Genomic DNA, 19,563 nt, shown 5'->3' on the forward strand with positions numbered 1-19,563 from the left:
CCCTTTACTCTTGGCAGCCATGCTGGTCATCTCTGCTTCCTTTAATGCTAGTAGCGCTTCTGAAATTTATTGTATTTTTGGTATGAGTCTCCCTAATTCCCATAGCTTGCTTTGTCAAAGTAATGATATTAGTCTGTCAGAGCAATGAAAGGAGTGTCTCAGGTATCTTTCAATCATTTTGCTGTTTTCCCACTTAATACCATTTAGATAAAAAGAAAAGATCTGTGAAACCAAAAATAGTTGTTACCATGTTGAACTTGGTAGTCTTTTAGTGTATTTGAAGAATTATTATGGTAGTTTTTTCAGTGCTGCACACATCTAGCTTTGATATATTTTTCTAAAAGCTCTGTTATCTCACTGGAACAGCACTTTTATGTTCTCTAGCTTGTATTGTGCTTATTCTGGAAATATTTTCTGTAGAATATACACATATGTAAATATATAACTTGTTTGTAATTTTTATGATATTTGAAGAATTTTTGGTTATTCTCTCTACATGCTGTGTTGTATCCCTTATTAGAGAAATGTAGTTATGTAAGTATATTTGAACATTCTAGTACATTCTTCCTTTGAATGTTGCTATTCATACCAATCAATAAAGTCAAACTGTTGTGCTTTTTTAAGGGTGTTTACTCTTAGGAAAATAATTAAAATGGTCTTAAAATGCACTAAGACTCAATCATGTTACATCGAGCTTCTGGCAGATATTAAGTCTTCTCTCTGGTTATTTCAGGGCTTATATAAATGATTTTAAGCTGGTTAAATATATCTACCTTTTTTAGCATCAGTCATCACTGACTTAGTGTTCTAGGAGTGCTGCTAGAAATGAAGCAGTAGTTTCATGAAACAAGGAATTTGGCTTGCAGTCAGTTTCAGTAGTGAAAAGCTACGGTGTGGGCTAGGTTTCAGCAACCTTTAATTACTAACTTCTAGCCTATCTGCAACTTGGGAGGTGTAGGTTTGATTTTTGTGGAGGGGGTTGACCCACATTTAGAAGTTGGGTGATTATTCTGTGGTAGTTATTCCTATAGGAAAATTACAGTGCTGATGAAAATGTCAGCTTAATACATAGGGGAAAAGAGATGCTGTGCAAGCCTGAAAAATATGAAGTAGAACAGATTTAAAAGTGATGAAGTACTTGAAGGATGACTGCTCAACTAAAATCCAGTTAACAAATGTCTTTACAATATGCTTTAATATTGTATGATGAGACTGTGGGTTCAAACTTAAACAGGGGAAGTTGAGGTTAGATATGAGGAAGAAGTTCTCTACTGAGGATGGTGAGGCACTGGAATGGGTTGCCTAAGGAAGTTGTGAATATTCCGTCCCTGGCGGTGTTCAAGGCCAGGTTGGACGGAGTCTTGGGTGACATGGTTTAGTGCAAAGTGTCCCTGCCCATGGCGGGGGGGGGGGGGAGGGGTTGGAACTATATGATCTTAAGGTCCTTTCTAACCCTAACTATTCTATGATTCTATGAAATTAGGAAATGTTTATTTACAGTATTTAAAGGCATTTACTATGAACTAAATGGAGATGCTTTTAGTTACTGGCACCCAAATGCATCCTTAGGAGATGGGTAACATAAATAAGCAATTCAAAAGCATGCTAGACACAGGGTGAAAGAGAGTCGAAATAGAAAAATGTATGGTACGGTCTATAGAGAACTGATTAAATGTCCATCCAGGGGAGCCATGTCATTGCTTAAGGGTACTTAGTTTTTGCCGCTGGACAGTTTATGTTGCTGGATGCTATTTGGCCACCATTACCTAAGCAATGTTTCCTGTTGCCTGAATAAAAGAGCCTGTGTGGCAAAGCCAGTTTTGTGTAGAGCTTGTGGTTAAAAACCAGATGAGTTGGAATGAAACGAAGCTTGTGCAAAGTCTGTCTGGAGCAACTAGCACTAACTTTGGTGTTAGTGGAGATAAACCACCACATGTGGCCAGATTCTTAGGCTAGCCAGCAGCAGTCCAGGGAGAGGCATGTTTGATGCCTGTCACTTGGAAAATTTACTGGAACAAGCTTAATTTGAGTCTTCTGTTTGTGTTTTAAGGAAGATCCTAATCACAGGAATTATAAATATGATTGGAAGTCTTTATGATATATAAATATGATTAGAAATCTTAATAGGAGGCAGTGGAGGTAAGTATGTAACGTCAGTTTGGGGCATTGGCTTCCTGTTTGGAACAGAGAACCATGTCATGTGTCATGATGAAGTTTTAAGTGGTCTATATTTCATGATTTTAAGTGCTCCTGTGCATAAATATTAGATTTTCATGTCTGTGACCATAATGGTGGATTTCACAAAGCTTCCATTTTTCTGTACTTGTTTTTTTTTTTAGTTTAAGACATATAACTTCCTCCTTCATCATGCCTGTCACTCTTGTAAGATGAAATGTACTATGTCATCTGAGACAGTGGTGGGGGTCTTCTTTTTGGAGTCAAGTGCAGATCTGTTCTACAGACGTAGAATACAGTTTTGTCTGGAAGCATTGTCTGATGATTGTTCAGCCAAACTATTTACACTATCCTTGTTCTGTATAATCTTTGCATAAAAAACTTGCAGCTTCTAATTTTACGTAACAAGTTTAAGATCTGTGAAGATACATTGTCCTTTATTCTGAGGCTGAAGGCTAACCTTTGAGGCTGTAGACTGGCATTTACAGGTGTGGAGATTAGATTAGCATGCATAGAAAACCTCAGCAAGGTTGTTTGACAGAAATGTATTTTAAAAAGTGATGGTGAGGATTATGCTTATGTGATCTCAACCAGTTTACGTAGTACGTTCAGAATTCTAGTGGTGGAAGGTTAATGCAGCCATATATAGCGTTGGTCCTGAGATAGGCTTTTAGTAATGGTAAATTTATTTCATCGAGTGGTTAGCTAGAGTGTCAGAATAAGCTAGTCCTGAACATAATGCTACAAGTACAGTTTGTTCTATAAAACAAATTTATTTGCCCTAGAAATGTCAGTGGCTTTAAGTTGGAGAATACCAAACTCCAACTGCTGTCGAGTGCAAAAACACACACACAAAGAAGCGTAAAAGATAGCTTTTTGCATCTACAGCATGTAAGAAAGCATTTAATAAAGGTATAAAGTTGGTTTAGCTAGGCAGCTGCTTACATTCTGTGTGGTATCACCATTTCTAGAAAGCCAGCAATTTAACTTGTCTTGGGAGCTGTAAGCTCAACTACATAAAGGAAAGCTTTCCGACTACAAACTCTCTCTATATATAATTTATAACTCAGAAACTGCTTGTGAAAGTGGTCTTGAGCAGCTCTGCATTGAGTCGATCTTGCCAACTTTTACTGATTTCCCTAATTTTCCATTGTATGTGTTTAAGGAAGCAGTTTCTAGACTCTCACTCAACAGCTCACTCACGTGGATTACTGTGCTTCTGCAGCTGGGGTGGGAAATGGTAAAACGGTGATAAAGACTACATTTTCAAAAGCTGTAGAGCAGAACTCTGCTTGCTGATGTAAGCTGTTTATGTTGTTACACAAATTATCCCTGGTAAATTGGATTCTTGTAAATCTTGTTAACTCGGGCTTACATCAGGATACTGCTTTATTTGTTTGATAAATTGGATTAATATAGAAATAGTGATCACTGGAGATTTATGAGGAGTCTCCTTGGAAAGGGGTTTTAAACTTATAAATATGCTGTTAAAACATATTTCAAACTTTTCATGACAACAGTATAGATGCTTAAATAATAATAAGCTGTACTTGTGGTAAGAAATCTAGTGAAGACCCTAACTATTCTATGATTCTATGATTAAAAGATTTGTAATAGGATGTTTGAAAATGTCTAATTTTTCTGTATATTTCCAGTCTTTATTCAAAGCAATGATGAGATGCAGATGGGGTGAAAATGTGAGCCTAAAAAAGCATGTTAGGATGATAAAGATTGAACATCTAAAGGACATGCTAATTAATCCATAGGATGCTGCATTTGTGGGAAAAATACAAATTTAACTATTTTTGAATGTGAGAGAAAGTGGAAAGTGGAAAATGCAAGCAGTGGGTCCCAAAGAACACTTATGACCCGTTGGAAGGCTGCCATGCCTTTGGAGCCATAATGACTAAGACAGTACAAGACTCGGACACTGCTGTCTACCCAAGGCAGTTAACAAGTTAAAGGGGGTTTGTTGTAGACCTCTGTGACTTGTAGCTTTTAAAAACTGTTTGCTTCAGGTGTTTGTCTCAGTTGACAGCAGCAGCAGCACATTTTGTTTGATCACGCAGTAAGAAATGTCCTGGCTTATCATCCCTGTTCTGGCTCTCTGGTGGTCAGCGTGCAAGAAGTTCTGGAGATGTAGCCTGCATCTCTTCTTCCTGGCTATCAGGGGAAGACAGATCCAGTAGAAGGAAAGATAACAGCCCTGGGTCAGTGCACTCGAAGCCTTTCCAAAGTATTAGCAGCTCTTCCTGCGGTGGGCTCTTGGCTGTGGCACTTTGGTCAGGTTTCTTCCAGGAGGTCATGAGAGCCTCTTTGTTCTTGAGGGCACATGAGACTAAAGGCAGAGCAGAGAGGTGCTGTGCTGGAGCTGGAGAGAGAAATCCTTCATGTCTGTGGTTATAGCAGATGCATGGGGAGGCTCTAACTCCACTGGTAGAATACTGGTCACTGCATAAATACCAGCTCCTGCTTATCTTTCAGCTAGCACTTCAGTGTGGAGTTAACAGTAAATATTACTTCTGAAGTCAGGCACCTTCTCTGTAGAGTAAGCGCATCTAATGTCTTAGAAAAATGTTAATGCTTTTGCTTTCCTGCTGCATGGGAATTCTGTCTTAAGACCTCATAAGCCCTTGCAGTTGGAGAACCTTGTTCTCTCTTCTGTGTTCTTGGGAGGTATGTTCATGTGTCTTACCGTGTTTTTTGATGTTGAGGAAGTATCTTATAATCAGCAGTGTATAGCAGCCATGTGGACTGGCTATTCCTTAGCTAATTCTGGATTAGTATCTGCTGCAGGGACCTGACCTCAGTGCAAAGGGTGGTCACTTTGAAGTTCTGTGACAGAGCAAACTTCAATGAAGGTGAAGCCCAGGTTCTGCAAACCTGTGCAACTTATTTGGAGTAGCTTTAATGATGCTTGTCACAAATGGGATGTGAGTGAAATTCTAGTCACAGTAATCAATGAATGCATTTGACCTCTAAATAATCTAGTTTTAGCTTGTGTTACCAGACTGAATTTCTTGTGAAGTATTTTAAGTTCTGCTTTGTGTGGTTAGTTTCCTGAATCTATTATTTTGATGTCCTGCTTTCTTGCTGTAATGCATACTCTGGCACATTCCTCTCTGCAAGTCATTGTGTTTATTAAAACTTGCCATTTCTGAAATGCTACTCCACCCAGTATTTGTGGCTTAAGTAAATTGCATGTACTCCTTTCTGTGTGGGTTATGGCTTTATGAAAGCATGGTACTTAGTCTGAAAGGGACAGCAGGGCTGATTACTTTGAAACTTCTCAAGCAAGTTCTCTTTCTCGCCGACAATCTCTGCAGAGCTGGCCTACTTGAACTGTGACCTTGGGAATTTCATAATGGCTGAGATGAAAACTTGAAAGCTGAGCAGTGAGCAAGCCTATTTAATTAGGATGGGAGGAGCTAAGCAGGAGTGTTAGCAAGTGAGGAGGTTCAGCCAAGTACAGCTGCCAACAGGGCACTGAGAGCTTTGGTGTTCATTCATAACCACTCTCAGGCATGCCTCTGGAATTACTCCTCAGCTAAACTGCATTCGACTTGGAAATACCAGAGAACAGCAGAATATTTGATGAAAGAAACTTGCCACTGTAAACTACTTGCACGTCTTTTTTCTGAACCAGATATTGGTGTCTGAAGGCAAGTATATCTTTAATACCCATTTCGTTAAATAGGAGAAAAGCACTTAAAGTCCATGTGCAAAGAAGTCAGCTGTTGGATAAAACTCATTCATAGGTATGATAATCTAGCAGTTTCCTTTATCTGTTTTCTGCATGCCATGAAGAGAGTGTTTCTGTTGCATGCAGATAATTATTTATGACCTTTTCTTCTGTTGGACTGGAGGAAGAATTTCTGAAAAAGGTAGTGCTGTCAAAATGTCAGGACAAATTATTGTCAGACTTGAAGGGCAAGGCTAAAAAGGCTTTGTCTTCTCTGCTACACCATCAGTTTTCCTTCCACTTTAATCTCCCTTTAGCTTTCACAGATTTTTTTTTTTTAAGAATGTTTTGGGTTTTCCATATATACCTCTAATGAGAAAAGGAGTATTTTTTGCTCTTCAACATTAGATATCCTTTTAGTTCTATTATTGCATCAGTATCAGTTTTATTATATTTAAAATTCATCAGTTGAATAGTTCCGAATATATTTGATTTGATTTCAGTTGCAGTGCTTGGTTTTCATACCTGTACAATTCGGAAAGGTCTTTTTTGATAATACTGTGGGTTTTTTCAGCTGTAAATATTTTTCAATCTGAGAAATGTTTTATAACTAAAATCAGGCTTCGTCAGAAGTGTTCATGCGCTGTTGGAATTACATGTGCCTTCTCTTTGCCGTTACGTACTCAGATTTAAGTTTTGCCCCAGGTAGTATCTTGGAAGAATGCCTTAAGCATGGAATTATGATTTGTTGTTCAGCCAGCATTAACTACTGAAGAAGCCCCAGTTGAGTAGCTGAAAGGAGAACTGCATTCTGTCCTTTAGAAAATGTATACTACAGATGAGTTTTCTTCCTCTTAGAGGAGAAACATCCTCTTAGAGATGTTCAACAGGTAGACTGAGCATGGGTTCTCCCCTCCTGAGGACAGATGAACTATTTCAGTCATGATTTTTCCATCTTCCTCCTGAATTAGGTGTTACATAATACAAAGAAACCATGAGACTTTTTCTCCCTTACAGTGACATATTTAGTCTAGTGCCAGCTTTCATGAAGTACCGAACTTCTGTTATGAGGCATCTTTGTTTCATGTGCAGATAAGTGTCTTTTTTTCATGCACTGTGGCACACAGCTGATGCATTTAGGCTAGAATGCAGACACTTTCCTCCTTATGCAGGGTTTTCAGCCATGTCTTGCTTGTGCAGTTGGACTTGGCTGTAGTTCTATTTGTGACTATTTTGAAACTGCGTAAAGTTCCAAGCTGTGTATGTTAGTGCATTTTCTAAATATATCAATTAGTAGGGCACTGGGAACTGATATCAAAAGGATAGAAGGCTTCCTGAACATTAGTCTAAGATCACCTTATGAATGATACTCATTCCAAATTTATCAATAGTTTGACCATTTCTGTCTGAGTTTAATTGCCGGAAGGGGAGAAGAGGAAAAAGGATGGCTACTGAAGTGCACCTTTCCATTATAGTGTACTGAACATGCAAATGAAAGCACTTCCAGCTACTTAGAAGTACCTCTGTGTCCTTTCAGGAATCAAATTTACAGCAAGGAATTACGGTTTCTGAGAGCTTTGGGCACTGAGTGCGTGGAGAGCAGAAATGCCTTTAGTATTATCTCAGGCTGATGCTCAAGAGTTACAATAAACTTTAGCTTAGAATTACACTATTGAGAAAAATGCTAATTTTTATTAAATGTTACAGACTCCTTTCCATCTAACAGCCTTTTGGTTGTGTGTCAGCTCTGTCTCCAGCAATGTATACTGCTTTGAAGCAGTTGAAGCAAATGAGTATGTGTATAGAAGTATTAGCAGGCATAATGAACCACAAGCTGCTGAAAAGATGGAGAACTAGTGACTTTTTTCAGCCAAACTATGTGATATTTTTACCACTGCAAATCTAAGTGAAATGTGAAGATGTCTTGGGGGGAGGGGAGAGAGAGATGAAGAAGGAAGCTTAAATCAGATATTTTTGTTCTTTTCTTCCTCTGTGGTGGTGGTGAGACAGAGTCATATTTTGGCAAAAGGCACAGAGTCTGCCTCTCCTTTCGGTGTTGAGTTAAAGCAGAGGTAATTAAGTAGAATACCCAGATAATGGCTTCCTTGGCTGGGAGATGGCTTCGGAGGGGGGAAATGTAGCATTATCCATATTGAAATTCTTAATTTTATCTACCCAAAGACTTCAGTTTCACTTCTATATGGCGACAACAGCATAGGAAAGAGACAGAGGTTTTTAATTGTTCTTGTTTACAGGTTACATGAACAGTGTCAAGGAACTTGGAAGGGCATGGAGAGAAATAAGGGGAAACTTTCAGGGTTATGTTGCTTCCTCAAATTCCTGGATGTCTAGGCACTTTTTAGTAACATGAGACGAGGCCCTTAGTGACGTGGGTTAGTGGTGGTCTTGGCAATCCTAGTATAATGGTTGAACTTGATGACCTTAAAAGTCTTTTCCAACCCAGTTGATTCTGTGAGAACAAAGTGGCAGAGAAGACTATGCTGTGGAGGAATGTGGTAGGCTATAGCGTATCCAGAGCTGGCTGGCACGGCTGCTGGATGCAGATGCAGACAGAGTGGTGCAGTTGGCTGATGGTGCAGCTTCCCCTGAGTCTACGTGACCCTGCCGTTCCAGTGCAAGACATAGCAACATCCTGATACCAGTGTCAGCAGAGCGGTCCCTGGCAGGGTCATAGCCCTGACTCAGAGTTGAGATAACAGAGCCATTAGCTGGGCAAGATAGGTCTGTAATGAGAGGATACAGTTCCTTCTGTGTGTAAGGCGAGGTTTTCTACTGCAGCTTTCTCTTGATTTTAATTAGAAAAAGGAAAATGTGTATTCTGAAGAGACTTGGACCAAGGTTGTAGCTAAGAAGATAGATTTGCAGGAGTGATATGGAGCTTGGTTGGTTTTGGTTTGGGTTTTTGTTGTTTTTTCTCCTTCCTGTTTAAAAAAATAAGTGGTGTTCTGCCTCCTTGCATTTCTTCTTCAATTGCCACACCATTCCACTCCTTAAGTTTTTCAGCTGCTCTTTCTGTTCATTCTGGGACATCTGGAAAAGGACAGCTTCAGCTGAGGGAAGTATGAGCCACAGTAATGGATAAATGGAGGCAGGCCTGAATATATGACATGCTTATCTAGTTTCTCTCCCTCCCTGTGCTGAAGTGAATAGAGTTTTCCACTTCTTGTACGGAAGAAGTGGAAATTACATAGCACATATAATGGTTTCGATTGATGGCTCTCATTTTGGGTTTTTTTCAGTTACATCTTTTTTCCTTGGCATGTATTGAGACATTAGTCTGTTTAAAAAGCATGAAGAAATTCTGGTGATTCGTAGGATCCTGGAGGCTACTACGTTTCATGATCAGAAAAAGGAATTTTCAGTGTGTTCAGTATTTCTCTTAGTGTATGTATCTATATGCATGTACTAATGCACATACACTCCACACAGTAAAACCTGTTGTTATAAAATACTTTGGTCTACTGTATTATCCTTGAGCCAGTGTGAACTGAAATTACTGAGCTGCATTACTGTACAGCGAGTACACTTCTTTGCGTAAGCATCTGGAGACAGCATTATTTGAGGATTAATCAAATTCACGCTATTATGGATGTAATTGTGGGGCATGTTTCACTTTGTAAGAGGAGCAGACCTCAAGTATGGAGTAAAGAAGAGCACAAATTCTTATTTTCAGGCCAATTCTTGGTGCCTCATTTTTCCGTTTTCCAGCAAACGGAGTAGGTTTCAAAGAATATTTTGTCAGAAATAAGATGGGGTTGGGGGGGAATGAGATTGGCAGAGAAGCACCAGATGGGACGGATGTTCCACGTATAGAGGAGTGTGGCCATGCACACTAGTTGTCAGGGCAGAAAGAGGCAGCCAAACTTAATGAGCAGTGGATGAAGGTTAGGGAGAGTTTGTTAGACTTTATTCTGGTAGCTGTCAGCAAGAACAGTTTGGGTCAGCTGAGTTCTGGTCTTGAAACACAATTCACTGAGATTTTTTTTTTTATGGTTAAAATTTAAGCTGGTTCATTTAAGTGTTTTATTCGTTGCCTAAAATCTTTGGGGCATTAATAACAAACTCTTCCAGGATTCAGATTGGCTCATATATATAGAGAGAAATGGCAGAGGCTAAGAGGAGAAAAAGCTATCTCCTCACCTTTAAAAAAAAAATAAGAAATGAGGATGTAGAAGCCATGGCAATCAGTTGATAAAAACTAGCTAGGTAAGAGCCTGAACAGCAGTTCAATATGGCTGCATGATGCAAAGCATCAGATTCCTTTTCAGATTACTGTAGTGTCCCACAATATCAAATAGGGAAGCCACATAGCTCATGAGTTTTGCTTTGTGCGAATTAAATTTGGGACTTGAAAGACCAACAGGAGAAAAGCTTAATTTAAGGGGTCCTTAAAATCCAAATATTCACCCTTTTTATGTGCTTAGAACATACGAGTAGGGCCAAAACTGAGATGTGTTTGTGGGAAAGAGGAGCTGAAGCAAAGCCGTTCTGCTTTAAGCGTCCTAATGGGTTTGATGAGAGGAGTATAGTGTTGCTTGGCTTGCTGCTGATTTGGCAGCCTCTGTCTCTTCACTGCATTTTTCACATGTGCCCTTCGTTTGTTTCTTTTTTTTCCTTTTGTATCTTACTCATCAGAATGTGAGGTAAAAGGCTGTTACTGCAACACTGTTGTTCCAAGCAGCTAATGCTAACCAGCTTTCACAGAGAACATAATCCTTACACAAACACCTTAACTCATGAAGGAAGAGGGTCCAGTGCGACGTAGGTTTTCTTCATGTGCTGGGATTTCATCTGTGTTTTCTGCAAGAGCTGATGGCCGAAAGCTTGTCCGGAATGCTTCATTTGGAGGATATAACGAACTCTCTCCTGCTTTACCAGGTTTGTTTCGGTCTTGCATTTCTTAAAATGTACAGAAGAGAATGTAATTTCCGCCTTGGATTTTCCAGCTTGAATGAAAGTAATGCACTGAGGTGTTGATAGAAATCAGAAAGAGTATTGCTTGTATGCATTTAGATAACAGCACTTTGTAGTGGCCAGATTTGCAGATAGGCGAGTGAGCAAGTTAGCTTTTACATCTCAGTAAATCTCTCTTTAAAAGCCGTTTGTGTATTTGGTACTGACTGGAATATTTGTTTTGGTTGTTTGCGCTTTTATGACTGAAGTTCTATGATGTGGTTTATAAATGTCTTCCTCCCTTGTACTTAACACTACTCCCACATTCAATGGACATGCTTTAAAATAGTAAGGTACAGCAGAAGGTTTTAATTTAGCTGTAAGTACTGAAGAATCTATATGCTTGTCGTCAGTGGTTTGAAAAAAATAACAAGGGTTATTTTAGGGCTAAAAGCATAGCCTTGCTAAACACTGCAGTGCAAGATTTGTAAGACATTTAACACCAGAAAGGGCTTAAATCTCTTTTTGCTCAGATTTGTTGTTTGCTGAAAATGAGTGCTGGAATATTGAAATGAATTTCTGGAGTTTCACTGTCCGTGATGTGCACTTTTGATATAGGTACTGAATTTCAGCAGTTTACTCCTGGCGAATTTGATGCTCGAAAACGTGTTACAAGGTCACCTCTTCCTGAAAAGGGGACATCGTAACAATAGTACCTTCTTACCAGAATTACTCTGTGTGTGTGACTTGTCTTGTGCATGCGCACAGATGCACTTTGTGACATAGTCCCATGGGGACAGATTGCTGGTGAGGAGTAGGGGTGGTGGGCTGTGATAAAATAGTTCTCACTTTTTATTGCATGCCTTCTGCAGAGTGGCTCACTGAATTTGTAAGCCCTGGCTCTGTAGCTGTGGAAGAGTTATAGGGTGCATTGGGGAGTTTGCCGGCTGGCAATGAGGGAGCTCTCAGCATCACTGGGTTGCAGAATCACCAGAGCAGCATGTTCAGGCTCAGGCAGGTAGGGGCAATTGCTGGGACACCGTGTTCTGTTCAACTTGATGTTTTACCCTGTAATATTTCTTTTCACTCTGCTGCTGGAAATGATTAGCCTTCTACCAAGAATCTTAGCACTTGAGCTTTATTCAAGCTGTTCAGGAAATAAAGATCTCAAAGCTTGAAAGCATGGTGTTGGCAACTAGACAGATTCTTCCTACCTTTAAAGTAAATGCATGTAGTCTGGTAATTACTGAGACAAAAAGGGATTTGTTTCCTATTTGCTTCCTTCCTGTATAGAATGGCTGATTACTCTCCGTAGGTGGACAATGAGTGACTTCTTAAAAGGCAGAACAAAAGGAAAACAGTTTTTAATAAATAAAAACCCCAAAGGTTTAAAATATAACTAAAAAAGTTTTATCTTGTGGGATCTTCCATATATCTGAAGAATTTAAACAACCTTAATGTGCTGGAAGATACACTCTTTCAGTTTTGTTTAAGCAAAGAGTAGTTACTGCCCATCTAAAAAATATTCATGTATACTTAAAGGGAGGAGAAGCTTTGGCTGTTATTGTTTATTTTAGATGGCGTTTGCAAAATACTTGAGAAAATATATGAAAGGACTTTTCTGATTACTCCAGTTTCAAAATCCATGGAGGAATCTGGATTATTTCATATGGGATTGTATTCTTAAAACTGGTGGTTAGCAAGCTTTTGAAATTTGGTCAGTTAAACAGACTGTTGTCTCCTGCATTCTGTTCTTTATAAAGATTTTTCCTTTCTCTCCCCCTGTTGTGTTTACTATAAGACACCAGTACTGGTATCTCCCACTAAGGGGAACTCATAGTTCCTTCAGAAGCATACAGCTTTTCAGCTCAATTATTAGTTCTTCACAACTGCTTATGCAGCACCTCAGTAATCAAACCAGGCTGTTCCTTGCTCTTTATTGGCGGTCACTATTATTGTTACTTGGCTTGCTGTTTGTGCTCTTCTCATGTGTTGCATTACTTTTTTGCTGCTGCTTCTGTTTGTTGTAAAAAAGCCTCCAGTGGATAGCAGTTCTTTCCTTTTAGGTAAAAGAGATCTTATGTTAAAACTAACATGTGTTTTTCTGATGTATTTTTCTCAGCTATCCCAATTGCGTATGGTATTTGAGAGGTACAGAATCAGCATTTGAGATGTAGGCAGTGTTATGTGGTTGGTTTTGGGTTTTTCCCATCCATCAGAATTGATTAAAGGGACAGATTTTAGGTGCGACTAAAGTATGATACCTGTGTTACACTTCAAAATAGAAAACTCTTAACAGTTTTAAAATGTGCCCTACCACAGACTTATCCTAACGATTCTTTAACACTGATCTAACAATGTATATACTCCTCATTTTTTGTCAAAAATGACATTTGGAGGATTTTTCTCCTTTGGTATTGACTGTGTCTTCCAGCTCAGTCTCTTAAGAAGCACTGTTTGATTTTGTTTCATGGACATCTTAAGTGTATAGAGTTCTGGTTGTTCCAGTTGCATGCAGTTATCAGGAGGAGCTTGCAACTATCTGAAAGCTCATCATGAGTTCTTATGTAGATTTCTACCTGCCAGTTTGGGAAGGACTTGCTGAGTGCTCACAGTAGGAATGTGTACTGATGGACAGTTTCCCTTGGCTTCTAAGGTCACACCATGAACTGCAGCTGACTGCAGTGGGGTTGGGATCAGCTTTCAGAGGCCCTGGGGCCTGTGATGTTAAAGACAAGGAAGGTCACAGCGGGAAAAAGTCTGCTAAGACATAGTGTTGCTCTGAACATGGTCCCTGATGTCCAGAACTGCTTTAGAGGCTACAGCATTTAAGTGGAGACTGCATTTAAAATGACAGTATCATTTGTCAAATCTGCAGATGTCTTAAATAATACTAGGAGCTCAGTCTGCAGCTCTGAAGGTTGATTCAGACATTACTTGCTTGCCCTCTCCTAACTTTGAAGATTGCTTTAAGAGTATTAGGTAGAAAATGATACATGGGTTCAAGAGAGTTAATGCAAGTTACAGAAAAGGACTGCATCTTCAACACCTGAATTTCTACATTGTGAAATGTGAGCTCAGGTTATCTTGTTAAAGAGGTTAAAGATTGAATTACAGGATGGGAAACAGCAAGTAAGCTAAAATATTAAGCCCCAAACCACTGCTGGACAACGTTGGAAAAACTTGAAACATTCATTTTCATTAGATCTTTCCTCTACCCTCTTATACCCTGGCAGTCTCTGCTCCAGACACTGATTCAGTGACTTCTTGTGGTGCAATTTTCAGTCCCTCTGGGATGAACAAAATTACAAAAAGAGCAATAACAAAGAGCATCATTTAGAGGCTCAGCTTTCTTGGCTTTGCGGTTGCCTTTGTCAGAAATCCATTCAGTGATTTGCTCTTCATAACTGGTAGCAGGAAGGGAGAAAACAGTATTTCCTATTGTTTATTCTCTGAATATAATTGTTCTGTCGTTTCTTTGACCAAGTATTTCCATGGCAAAGTGTATATCATCCTCATCTTGGGCCCATGTATAGCTTTTTGTGATGTTTCAGTACATATTTCCATGTGGGTATTAGTATCAAACTGTTCTTGTTAGAAGTAAGAGTTCTTATAACACTGAGGTCCTTACAGTGGGTGAGGCTGTGTCAGAATCTGCACCTGAATTATGGTGTTTTACATAAAATCCTAGAATTAATTGGGTTGGAAAAGACCTTAAAGATCATATAATTCCACCTCCCCTATACCTTCCATTTTCTACAAGCCCCATCCAGCCTGGCCTTGAACACTGCCAGGGATGGGGCAGCCACAGCTTCTCTGAGCAATCTGTGCCAGTGTCTCACGTCTCTCACAGTAAAGAACTTCTTAGTGTCTAATCTAAATCCGCCCTCTTTCAGTTTAACATCATATGTTTTATACATTTTAGCACATAGGGGAAAAAAGCCTGTCTGTGTTCTGAGTGACCTTATGACTTCTACAGAGAGGGGGGTTACAAGTAGGATGATGTGGGATGCGAGAATGACTGGTTGGGTTTCCTCATTGACCAAGGCAGAGCAGTGCAAGCTGTTCCAGGATCTGCAGCACCCTGCTTTGGGTTCTCTAGCAAACCCCTCAGGCAGCCCATTGCTCTCTGTGTGTGAATAAGGCAAAGGGAACAGTGAGTGTGGCAGCATGTTTATGAATCAGTGAGCATGCACGTCAGGTTCAGGATACTGGAAGCAGGGAGGTTAAATTCATTGAAGCACAACTGAACTTTGGTCTTTGTGTCTGATTCTCTGGGACAGAGTAGTTCTGTTTTCATTTCTGCTTGGTGATACCAATGCAAAGCTTGTTTATGAAAATGAAAACATATGTTTGTTAAGTAAGGATATGTAAAGCCCTTAAAACTGTTGTGCTTTAGAAAGTAAGCTGTGAATTATAGCTTATCTTCAGTAAGAACAATCCTGACTTAGCACTTCCTCGTTGATTCCCATCACTAAGTCTTCTGTATATGCCTATAAATAAATAAGTAAAAGTGAGAAAGCTGTTAAAAAACGCATTACATTTTCAGTGGAACTTGGTTCCTAATGAAAGATTTCTTTTGGGTATGGGGTAAGGACAGAACCTCATTACTATGGTTTTGGTGTGTGTTTGACTGCCTAAGACTGGCATTGAATCTAGTAACTTCTCAATTCACTAAGGCAGGTCTGTCCTCTAAGGCTGGAGGTGTTATAGCACCTAATGACCAGTGCTATAGAAAATGTGCTTTCGGATTTGGTATTAAATAGGAAATGTGGCTTCTGGTCTCCGGATCACAACATGCCTTTGGGATTTTTCTGGATTCCTTAGTACTACAAATCTAATGCCTGTCTAAGTAGTCCTTCCCTGTGGTCAGAGTCTTCTGCATTATGGATTCATTAGCTGAACAAACTTACCATGGATGTGTTGTAAGAGTTTCAACAGAAAGGAGTTAATGATCTGTGCACAGAGGGGCTTCCGTAAAGATGTGTAAAGGCTTCTTTAAAGGCATGTAGGGTTTACTTTGTGTAAACATAAAATGAAACATCATTGTACTGCAGAATATAATTCAAAATAAAACTAGTCTTACAAAAGAATCTCTGCAAGTGGTAATAAATACAAACAAACAAAAAAAGACAACCCTGCAAAAGACTGGTTAACAGACTAAAACTAAGAGGAATCTCTGATTTCTCGTGTAACCTGAAGACCAACTTAATGCCTCTTTAACTCAGTGACACTTCCCAACACATGTATTTGTGATAGATGAATCTGTTCTTTGTTACAGTTTCTGGGTATTGTAAGTTGTGGAAGGGTGAAAATGCTAATGTAAAAAACAAATCCTGCATTCAACAAGCTACTCAACACTGCTACAGAGTTAATAAAAATTCTCTTAAAGCTCATGGTTTCCCCACACATAGACAAGGTCCCCTAAAAATGTAAAAGCAAAACGTTTCTATGATAAATCTTCTTATTTTAGACATCTGAGTAACCAATTTCTATTTCAAAGTTCGGAGCATCTTCAAGGGAAGTTCAGAAGAGCTTTAGGTGTCTGTTTATGCAATTTGTGTGCTGGTGCAGTGCCCTCTCGTGGGCTAAAGGTCTGGGGTGCTACTGCCAGAGCAAGCAAGAGCTTTGCAGCTGCATGAATTATTCCTGAACTTAATGTGTGACTTCATATTTATCAGCCTTGCATCTGGAGGGCATGGAAGTGATGGCATTTTTACTTACCCAGATAAATGTGCTGCACAGTTTGGTTTATTCCTGTTGTCAAAAGCTTTATGCTACCACCAACCGCTTCAAAGTAGATGGATCACTGAGATGTTCAGTAGATTATTTTTCCTTAAGAGGATGCTAGGTTCTCAGTATATGTTATGTGGCATGTATGAAACGGGTGACCCCCTTTTCCATTGTCAAACATATACTGGATACAGCCATTGTCTAACTTGCTTTTTGGCTACTGGGAAAATGTGGGGTCTGTACTTTGAGTTGCTGGCAGACCATAAGTGGGATTTCAACAACTGTTCTAATATAAAACCTTGACGTACTTATGCAGTGTCAAGCTGAAGGTATAAATTCAAGGCTAATGCAATCAACCTTTTCCCCATTTTCTTGCAAAAAAACTGACTAGCAATCCTAATCAGTGTTTTAGATTTGCTTTCATGTAGATGGTATTTAACAATTACTGCTAGCTACAGAAATGAACCAAAAAAAGGCTCAATTTGGTATTCTGCTACAAGAGAAGATAAAAGGACAAAACTTTGCACACTGTATTTACAGTTCATCACGTTATTGGATGGTGTGCCGTGCCACCCAAATACAGTGGACTGTTCTTATATCTTGGTGGGTATAAAATTAGTTTATATTATACTAGCTGATATGTTTTCAACTAAAGTGAGGGTCTGGTACATATACTTTGTTTGAAAATCTAATCTGCTTGCACTTTTTAATGCTAAACACAATTTGCAAATTTATTTCAAAGGTTAGCTGATGTTGATGTCATCAAATCGATGTCTTCAAATAATTTGCAACACTACTGTCTTTTCAGGTTTTGACAAAGGGAAGGATGATGTGTCACAAAGTAAAGAGGATACGTCACATTCTATGTCAAAAAGCAAGGTAAGGAAAGTAATCTGGCTTAAAAATGTCAGTGTATAAAGGAGTTTAAATGCAAATTATCAAACTTTTGTTGTAGATAATCTTGAAGATTACTCTTCAGATTCAGCAATAGATAAAGATTAAAGGGAATTTCTTAATACAGTTGTCAGGATGACATCACATTAAAATCTGCAGTTCAAATTAGTGAAAACGAAACGTGGAGTCTTCACTATTGTCTCGGGAGGTGGGATGTTGTCTTGCCAAATGTAACGATGGATGGAAGCCAACTCTTGCTACGCAACATAATTTAGAATTCTTCTAAGCTGAGGTGAAGATACTGTTCACTGAGCTGTAGGAAATCTTCTCATAGGAATGTTAGGGAAACTGTAATTGGAAAAGGTTTCTTTTAATGGCTTAAATTGCCAGAGTAAAACATAATTAAGTGTAATTTGTTGTCCTGTCTGTTGCAATGGCTTCTGTACCTCAGAATTTAATTACCAAGGCCCATTTCATTGAGGCACTGAGCATGCAACAGAAAGCTGGCTCAGTAGAATATTAAAGTAGATGTAATTGCTATGCATGTTTATCTTTCCTGGTAGTCTTGATGATAGAAATGGAAAAGGCAGGAGTCAAGCAAATTCATAATCCTCACTGTATAGTCCCAAGTTGGAAAAGGCTCACTGAGATGTGGTGAAAACTGAGAACATCCAAAGTGGAGCTGGGACATGGACACTGCAGTCGCGAAAACCATAGGATCTTGGGATGACTAAACTTCAAAAAGGAAGAAAACATGAGCTACCCAAGAAACCGAAAAGTCTCTTTTTATGAAGTAGTCTCAGGTCTTTTCTCTCCAGACCTATGTTTTGTTCTCATCACAATTATTTACTCGAGTAGTTTGCAATAGGATTCTCACTCAGAATAAAGTAGGCACATGATGAGAGAGTTGTGTGACAAGTCATTGTAGTAGCGTAGAGAAAAATCTACCATAGCTGTCTTTTCCTTTCCCAAATCCTTGTAAATTTGTAACTTACAGTTATAGAAGCTGTCAGTTTTAGGCCATTTTGTAGGCCACTATGATGCAACCTTCTTTATTTGTTGGCCTATTGCATGAACATTCTGGTCAGCAAAAGTGCCTGGCATGTTAATGCACTAAAGTTTTATCTAGTGATTTTTACGTATTTAGAATGTGGAATTCTAGAAAAAACAATGTTTTCAGTTGGGTGCCCCATACAATAGGTGTCTCTTTAAGACATCAAAGATTAAAGAGATGAGGAAAAGACTGCCTTTTTCAAAGAGGGAGGTTGTGTATGGTATGATTTCTGAATGGAGTAGCTAAGTTCACTTGTTTTTCTTATTTAGGCATCACTGCAGGATAGAGTTTCAAGGCTTTAAATTACCCAGCTGTGTGGTCAGCTATTTTCTGCTAGGATGTCCACTGGTTTTCACAGAGGCAAATGGGGTAACAGACACTTAAACAGCAGGCAGGGACTGCTCGGTAGGGCAAGGCAAGGACCTGAGCTTTACCACAGCTAGCACCCAAGGGGAAGGGGCCTGCTTCTCGCTCCACGCACAGCTCTTTCCATAGTTCTCTGCTGCAAGGTTAGCACTGCAGTCTGTCAGGGCTGGATCTGGGCACAGGCAGCTGCAGCCCTGGGAGACAGAGGGATTGCGCTTAAAGGTCTTGACACAAAGTTGTCTGATATTTCATGTGTCAGAGCATTAAAGAGAAACGTTAGAGAGATACCAAAGGAAATCAAAGCTATTTAAGGATTACGGTAGCATTTCCCTGGTTAAATGGTGTTATCAGAATTGCACTGAGGTGAGAGCAGGTCAGTTTCTGCAGCTTACGCTGCAATTTAGTAGTGTGTAGCTAAGCATTTCAAGCTGTTGGCATCTTACACATGACTTGGAATCACAGAGCTTTGCATTTTCAGCTTTACTGCATCTTAGACCCTCACTTGTCAGAGAGGTCAAGGAAGCAGGTATTTAAAGGATGGCTACAAAGAAGATGGAGACTCTTTTTTACGTGGAGTCACATGGGAAAGAGGAAGGGTGATGGCAAGTTACTCCTAAGGAAATTCCAAGTAGAATTCCAATTTTTCACAATGAGAACAACCAGCCATTGGAATAATGTCCCCAGGGAAGTGATGGATTTCCCAACACTGGATACTTTCAGGAGCCAGCTGCACAGGATGCTGGGA

At 39.4% G+C, this 19,563-nt stretch overlaps 1 protein-coding gene across 8 annotated transcripts in view; it reads left to right on the forward strand.

The window, feature by feature from the left end:
• OSBPL8 (oxysterol binding protein like 8) overlaps positions 1-19,563 on the forward strand; it is a 94,531-nt gene that overhangs the window by 43,314 nt on the left and 31,654 nt on the right. For 6 of the 8 annotated variants that reach the window (XM_080633068.1, XM_080633073.1, XM_080633067.1 and 3 more), the window contains one exon: positions 17,313-17,383. In XM_080633068.1, coding sequence (XP_080489194.1) covers positions 17,313-17,383 — 71 coding nt within the window. Of the gene's footprint in view, positions 1-4,488; positions 4,852-9,356; positions 9,413-10,513; positions 10,757-17,312; positions 17,384-19,563 lie in introns of those variants that run through there. The other 2 variants (XM_080633070.1, XM_080633071.1) reach the window with 2 other exon arrangements.

The sequence above is a fragment of the Psittacula echo genome (genome assembly GCF_963264785.1).
Source record: "Psittacula echo genome assembly, chromosome: 1".
In the NCBI taxonomy this organism is placed as follows: Eukaryota; Metazoa; Chordata; class Aves; order Psittaciformes; family Psittacidae; genus Psittacula; species Psittacula echo.